The sequence below is a fragment of the Synchiropus splendidus genome, chromosome 17 (genome assembly GCF_027744825.2).
Source record: "Synchiropus splendidus isolate RoL2022-P1 chromosome 17, RoL_Sspl_1.0, whole genome shotgun sequence".
NCBI classification, from domain to species: Eukaryota; Metazoa; Chordata; class Actinopteri; order Syngnathiformes; family Callionymidae; genus Synchiropus; species Synchiropus splendidus.
The window spans coordinates 8,211,904-8,219,764 of record NC_071350.1 but is presented as its reverse complement, the minus strand read 5'-3'; the positions used below and the strand labels follow the sequence as shown (position 1 = coordinate 8,219,764).

The 7,861-nt window shown below is 43.3% G+C and overlaps 1 protein-coding gene across 1 annotated transcript; it reads right to left on the bottom strand.

Moving 5' to 3' along the window:
- Nucleotides 1–1,008: 1,008 nt before the first annotated feature.
- vkorc1l1 (vitamin K epoxide reductase complex, subunit 1-like 1) lies at nucleotides 1,009–7,345 on the bottom strand. The gene is made up of 3 exons (XM_053847923.1): nucleotides 6,816–7,345; nucleotides 4,587–4,696; nucleotides 1,009–3,524 (listed from the first exon to the last, which is right to left on the bottom strand). The coding sequence occupies exons 1-3, from the start codon at nucleotides 7,004–7,006 to the stop codon at nucleotides 3,298–3,300; spliced, it is 528 nt and encodes a 175-aa protein (XP_053703898.1). The 5' UTR covers nucleotides 7,007–7,345; the 3' UTR covers nucleotides 1,009–3,297.
- Nucleotides 7,346–7,861: the final 516 nt, after the last annotated feature.

The window sequence follows — 7,861 nt, the reverse complement described above, 5'->3', positions numbered from 1 at the left end:
TTTCCATCCACACCCTGCTCTGTGTGCCGTTGTTGGTTTACAGAACACGCCTTGTCTCGGATCCAAGGGCCTGGTCCGATACTGCCTTCAGTCTAATCCAACCAGTTGACATTTACAGTGATCCTATTACTCTAATCTCAACTCATCTGGGCTGATATTTAGAAAAAGATTGTTTACATCGGTTGTTTTAGATATTGCTGCTGAATATCAGTACATTTATGAGGCTATTTGATTTTATTCAGAGGAATGCCAAACATTAGGCATGCCTTTGTGTTTGAAGTGCTGCCATATAAGCAGTGGACCTTGACCGTAGTAGACTGACACATGCCTAACATTCCTTGTCTGCCAAGCATTTAAAGTATTTAAACTATTAATTTTTTTACTGGTGGTATTTAAAAAAAAAAAGTAAAAACACGAAACCCTGATATGAAGCACAAATTGTAGGTGGTTGTGCAGTTCTAACATTAAACCATTTAGCTAAAACCAGTTTTATTTCTAAACTTGAATTTGGCACTGGAGTATGTTAGCAGCCTTGTTTTTCTATGAATATATGACACTTAGCGCGCGGTGGAATCGTTGAGATAGTGGTCCAGCAGGTGTGTCGAACTACAAACTAAAAATAATTTTTTTAGTTAAAAAAAGCAGGCATCACTTGGATGGAAGTGTCTGGCATGTGTAATCCAGAAGACTGAATAGACTGAAAGCTTTGCTCACTGCATTATGGGAATTGTAGTATGACCTCTGAGAACAGTCATTATGAAACAATGTCCCTCTGCAAGACTTTTAAGAGTAGAAATCGTATCGACATGTTTGAACAAAAATAACCATTTTGGGGGAGGGAACTGTTCAAACTATAAACACTATTTTGCAAAGACCACACTTCTATAATCATTTTCCCACAGTGACAGAACAAATTTGACTTTGAACACACCGGCTTATTAGCATAGTTTTGACACATCTGACTTGCCAATGAGGTGAAATGACAGTTGTTTTCAGAGGGAATGTTTTAATGGTAGATCATTTCCACGTGACAATGACACAATAACAAAAAAAAAAAAAAAAAACGTCTACCTTCTCCAGTTTTCCTTTTTAATGGAAGTTGGACTGAAACAATTTCACTCCCTCCAACCATTTGTGTAACACTTTTCCATGTAAGAAAATACAGCATTTTAAAACATATTTGGCAATACAGAAGCAAACCCACTACAACGGATCTCCACAAAGAAAGATTCAAACTGATGCTGACACATGGATTCCTAGCCCCTCCACAGCCCTCGGCTTTTGTCTTCTAAAATAATCCTGAATGTTAACAGTCTATACAGCTAAAATTAGTGACGATGGTGTCGCTAGCGCTAGACGAAAAGAGTGGAAGGGTGAGAAAATCGGATCGGAATCTGGAGGAGCAGCCACCAATTGACCAGGTAAGGAAGTGCCGGTTCGTTTTCACAAGGCTGATACTTTTGCTCGTCTTTGGCTCGAGGCCTGGTGATCAAACAGAAGGCACTTGAGTTGACATGTGGTGATGTGATGGTGCTGGCGTAGAACTCAGAGCCTGACGGAATAAAATGTAACCGCACCATTCAGTGTAAAAGTGCTCGCAGCCGAAGGGGGTCATAGATTCAATAATAAGAAGCATTTTAGTTGCTTCCATTGCAACTTGTTTAAAAAAAAAAAAGGCGAGAGGTTTTATTATGAAGATTTAAATATTTTCAAACCAAGCCATTAACGCATTGGTTTATTCGATTTTACATGAAGCTACTTTTTTAAATGTGGAATCTTGCTAGTATTACATGCAAATGAAGCAGTGATGCTCTTTATTGGATCCCAACTTTGAACATTGTAGACGGTGTGAACACAGGAGGTTCTTCCATCTCACCAGGGAGTGTTTGTTCAATTTGACAAGGCAAGAAACATCAATGATACAGGATGGAATGGAATAGTGAATGACTTTCTAAACTTAGAAACACCTCACAAATGGCTTACTCAATGACCCGAAGTCACATTTGTTCCACTGATATCAAGTTTAGCGAATGAACTGTAACTCAGCTGGACAACATCACCGCTACTGTTCGACTGACATCACACACATCAAGGTCAAACACGCATGAAATGACTTGGCGAGGTGAAGAGGGATGCTTCTGCCACCAGGCCACAAACCTCAGAGCAGACAATCACAGTGTAGCAGCCTTCGCTACCTCGCCAACCGAAGAGGGAGAAACACTTCACTGGTAGAATAATTTACAAAACCATCACAAAAATAAAGCCTTAAGAGGTGAGACAACAAAAAAAGTGGTGTTAACAAGACATCCACCCTGCCCACCCCCCCTAAAAAATAAAGATGAACTTAATCCTTTAGGCACATAAGTCGTATGGATCCACTTGTGTGGAGGTCAGGAATGCTTTTCACAAAATACCCAGACATTTCACCAAACTTGTGAAAAGGACCTTTAAGTTTTAAGTAACATGTGTCAGCAGGTTCAGAAGCAGAAACCACTTGTGACATGAAACCAGCCGCACGTGAGCTGCAGGTCTGACCAGCCACGTGGCCCGAGTTCACATAGCCGCCCCCCCTCACCCCTCATCTACACTTGCTCCAGTGATAACATTTGGGTGACATTTTGAACTTTTCCCTTCAAGGTTTTTTGTCGACACTAAACCATGTCCTAGCCTGGAATATTGCTCGGCAGCTATATACAGAATTGCCATACAAACTACTGACAGACGATATCTCACATTGTCCTGTTTATCCTTAGTGGTCCTTTAACAAAATCTAATGTGTAAACATGAAAAAAAAAAAAAGTTTGTTTGAAAACAAACAGAAGGACCATAACTGTGAGTGTTTTTGTTGCTAAGTATGGGACTTTTAGTGCAGATCTGCTGTGCAGCAACAACTAACCAGAGTTCAAGTAAACCCCCCGCGACGTTCCACGTCTCTGTTCTGTGAGCCTTCAGGATCTGAGAGTCATCCTCCATGCTTACGTATTCTGGCCCTCTGCTTGCTCTCGTTGACACCCCAGTACCTCCCACTTCGCCCCATCCCTTTAGTGACTTGAATGTTAAAGCAAAACAAAAATAAAACAACTGTTCGCTCACAATTTCTTTCGTCTGCAATCAACATGGAGATGTCAGGCCCAACGCTTAAGTTAAATTTCTTCATTTTTTTGAACACACAGCAGAATGAACATCTTTTGGAAGCAAGGTCTCCTGGTGGCGAGTAAAATGTTCAGAGGTCACATTTCATTTTTTGTCGTTTTTGTCATTTTTTTCTCCTTTCTCTTCCTGTCGCTCTCGACAGCTTTAGTCCCTTTTGGCCTGCAGTTGCTGCTTCCAGGCCTCGTTCAAGTAAACCAGTCGCTTGTAGTTGAGAATAAAGAGAATGAAGTTCAGCGCGTATGTGGTGATGCAGATGACGCACAAGTCCTTCAGGACAAAGTAGAGGATGTAGCCCAGGTAGAGGGAGCCCACCACCGACAAGATGGACGTCGTCATGAGAATAAGTGCTGCCATGGCACTGACTGTCATTCCTGCGGAGAGAAGCACAGACAGTTCAAATGCAAAGGCGACCTCCATGACTTGGCTCTTTTCATAGCACTTGGACCGCCGCACTGCTCTAAATTTAAAACCCTCAGCTGATGACTTCCACCCCTGACAGACTGCTGATACTGCTGTCACATGAGTTCAGTAGCCGAGTTTGGTAGTGCAAAACATAAACTCTGCAGTCCGACATGTGGACACGCTAGACGGAGCAACACACTCTCCTGGGACCAAAAACAGTGCGAGAACCGCAGAATGTAATCATGCACACACATAGGAAGAGGCTGCCCTTCAAACTCTATCCCAAAAGTCCAAACGTCCGCTGACATTCTTCACCAAAATGAGCACAATAAACCTAATTATAAAACAATACAGAAAGTTATGGGATGCCGTATGATACCAGTATGGCTGTGTCTAGGCCTACAAACGCACCATCAGCAGCATTGCACCAACTTTTCACCACTAACTTTTATCCTACTTTCAGCATCGACAGCAGATGGTGGTAGCTGTGGTTTTCCTGTGCTTCTCAGTCACCACCAGAATACATTTCCTTCATGTATTCCTTCTCAAAACCCAAATAAATGAGCAAAACAGACCTCAAAAATTCCTCACTTTTAGCTCTGAATTAATCCTTATAGTTGTAATATTTGGACCTATTTTTCAAGGTGTGCTACACGGCTGTATGATTGAAGAATTTAGATGAGACATTAAACACCAGAGAGCAAACACGCTGTTTTAACATGGCAGAATAGCGAACACCATGTCACCAGACAAAGGTGTCACAAGCACAACTCGTGAAAGGCGAGGCGATGAGTGCTGAGAGAATAGCTCTGAATATAAACTAAACAAGCTGCTTCAAATCAATGATGTCTTTCAAATGCGCTTGACTTGACAGAATATGCATTGCATTTACAATCTCTTATGACTTGGTCACTGAGTTTCTCTTGTACAGGCTGGTGTCAAGTGTGACGGTACATGGTCAAATGTTTCGGCAGCAGATGGCTGAGACGGCCGGCATGGTGCAGCCACTCAGGAGTGAAATGAAACGTTACCTAGTAGAAGCTGGAAAGCATAAAAGACAATTCCGTAGACACTGTTTGGCTGGTTCAGTGCGCTGTCATTCCCAAAAATTGAGCCCAGGAGTCCAAATCCTCGACCCCATCTGTGAAACAAATGAAACAATGAGCTGGTGTGAATACTTAAGTGCTGACCACCGCTGGTTCGTCAGGAAGGGCTGCACAATATATCATTGTATTTCAAACATGCACAATAAAGGAGTGCGATAATGCAGGTTATTATTGACAGTTGAATATAAATGCGAGCAAAATGTGAATCACTTAATCGGAGCTGTGTTTAGTGGAGTTAACTCTTGTTTTGGTCCCCAGATAATGTATCTCCCTCTTCACAGTATAAAGATCCTCACACCTAAATCTGGCGATCCTTGTTGTTGGCAATAGGCAAAATAATTAAACGACAACCTGAAAGGTCCGCTGGTTTTCATTAGTACTGTAGTATTTATTTTATGATTTACTTGACGGATGACAATGCATGAAGTTTAATCTCTCACATTCAAAGACAAAACGTACTACATGTGCACGCAAGCAAACTCCTTACTCACTATCGGGAAGACAGAGCAAATTATAACTTACAAAATAAGGGCACCATATAATGAATGAGCCACACAACTACACATAAGCTCTGCCAATCTTACACTAGCTTAGAAGATGGATGAGAAGAAAGCATTAATCGGCAGCCTTGTCACTAAAGAATAGAAACTTTACAGTCTTTATTATTATTGTTTTTTTGTTTTTTGCAGAATGGGCAATGTCTGCTTTGACTTTCATGCTCAGCTAGATAAGCTGCTGACATCAGCCAAACTAAACTGAAACTACACACTAGATAAATGTACAGATTAATGCTGGAGGTGTGGAGCAGATAACGCCTCCAAACGTGGAGACTTCAACAGGTGTTCCCCGTGCGAGTGTTCACAATGACCGGCACACCTGAAGACAGCACGTCTTAAAACATATTTTACATACTTGCCAGTACGCATCACCACCTTACGCTGGGAGTTTGAATGCCATCCATAACTATGTTGCTGAAGTCTCTACATATGTAAATTGTGATAGAATTGAGGGGGTAGTTTAATTTAGCCCCATCACTCCACACTCCAGTAGATATTCTAAAAGCCGAGAATATTGTAATACTGTAATAATAAATATTGTAGACAGCGCATTGTCATCTAAAAGGCATGCGGTGTATGTAGGACATGTGGCATTCCAAAGATGGCAATATCAATGGTATTTAGCAGCAGCATTACTAGACGCCAAAGCAAAGAGTGATATCATAACTAAGAACATTTATTTTGATAGTTAAGGAAACTGGGCGCAACCAAGTGTATATATAAACAAGTGATACAGCACCTCCCACAATAAGTCATTCATATTTTTGTTAAAAACTGTGTGGGTTTGAATCTGAATAAAGAGTAGAGGCTTTCGTCAAAGCAAAAACACTGAATGAATTTTGAGTGGTGATTTCAAGGTGTTCTCAGTTGTGCTGCTATGGACAATAGTTTTAGGAACTCATCACGAGTTCCTAAGACAAAGAGGACAAGGAGTGCATCTATTGGTGGCATGACACCCCTGAAATAAACAACTGCCTTGAGTGGAAACGCTTTAATTGACCCATATTGTACACCGATATTGCTTTAATTTTGTACTTCTAAGTCAATGTTAGGTCGGACACAACTCACTTAACCAGTCAGGCAGTCACAGAAGAGGCTCCTGAGCTTACTGCTGGTGTGGGCGGGTGTGATTTGACTGTGTAACACCAGCACCGCAGGTAATGACAGCAGTGTGACAGCTCGCCGGTGTTGTAGCCCTTGGATCAAAAGTTTGCAAGAGAGTCGGCAATGAGACTGATAACATTGATCGCGGTAGAAGAATGTATGGACCACAATTGAACTTCGGTTTCTAAACACAACGCCGACGGTTGTGCAAACAACGATCAAGCTCGTTTGACCAGTTGAGCACATTATCGGAGCTTAATAAACAGTCGGAATGCTGGGATGGTAGCCTGCTGGCTAACGTTAGCAACATTAGCCGTCCTGCAAGTTACCAGCCAGTTAGAACGTTTCTGCAGCGTTTGACTGACTAACATTACTCAGGCTAAAACACAGCGGCTTGCTGGAGTTTTAAATGACTCGCGGACACGAGCTAGCTGGGTGTGTTCACCAGGAGTCGGCGACAATAGCAGCGGCTGCTTTGAGCGGGCGCTCTTACCTTGAGCTGAACACTTTGGAGCAGCTAATGGAGCTGCTGACGTCACATAAAGCCCGAAAACTCGGGTCCCGAGCCTTTTCCCTCTCGACGTGAAAAGCGTAGAGAGAAAGTAGGATACCGAGTAAGCAGACTAGAAGCCTCGCTATTCTCTCCCACCGAGGGGTGGACACTCTGAGGACGGGCGCCGCCATCACTCCCGGGCCTAGAGCTGGAGACACGCGTACACACGCAGCGCGAGTCCGCCTGTGAGACAGCAGCGCGACGTGGACCGCGTCAGGACGCGGACGCCGTCTGGGGGCGGAGCCCGGGAAGCACAACACACTCGACTGCCAATCGCTCTCGGTTTGGAATAAAGCCTCGTCCGTCTTGTTTAAACGCCTTGACTGAAGGAGTTAATCTTGGATCGCAATAAGTTTCCTCAAGAACCTGACCTCAAGTGGGAAATATGAGATGATTCTGAAATAAAATGATCGCGTGGAACAGGAGTACAATGGAATCCGAAACATCATAAAAGGACAGCTACATGTCCAAAGGCTATAAAGGGCGTAAGATAGCGATATAAAGGAAAGAACGGAATTCGCCTGGTTCAAATGATAGGTCGCAGACCGGAGCTCGAGTCACGTGACCGCGTGTATATAAACTGTGTGACATCATCTGTTTACTGGTACTGAGATCCCTCCAGTGAGCAGATCACTAGCAGTTGTTTTTCCTAATGGCGACAGACATGGAAAGATTTGTCTCCTTCGAGGAGGCATTCTACGACCAATATGACTACTACAATCTCAACGAATATTCGTGCCACTCTGCCGGAAAAGGACGATCCAAGCGCGAGATGGAGCTGAACACCAACCGCCACTGCCCCGCGGGACACGAGCGGAAGATCGCAGGGAAATATCACAACAGCGAGCTGAAACGCAGAAGAACCAAGAGCTCTTCATCGCCCTGACGCATCTCCGTCGACGTTTTAAAGGTACGGGTAGTGTTCTTGTTGTTTTTCTGTGGTTTCCAGCCGCATTTCTGTCGGGTGCCAGGTGTTTCCTCACGCA

Coding starts and splice junctions, on each gene's coding strand:
- vkorc1l1 (XM_053847923.1), bottom strand. CDS start 7,006: ATGGCGGCGCCCGTCCTCAGAGTGTCCACCCCTCGGTGGGAGAGAATA. Junction 4,697..6,815: donor TCCAAAGTGTTCAGCTCAAG/GTAAGAGCGCCC, acceptor TTTGTTTCACAG/ATGGGGTCGAGGATTTGGAC. Junction 3,525..4,586: donor TGCTTTCCAGCTTCTACTAG/GTAACGTTTCAT, acceptor TTCTCTCCGCAG/GAATGACAGTCAGTGCCATG.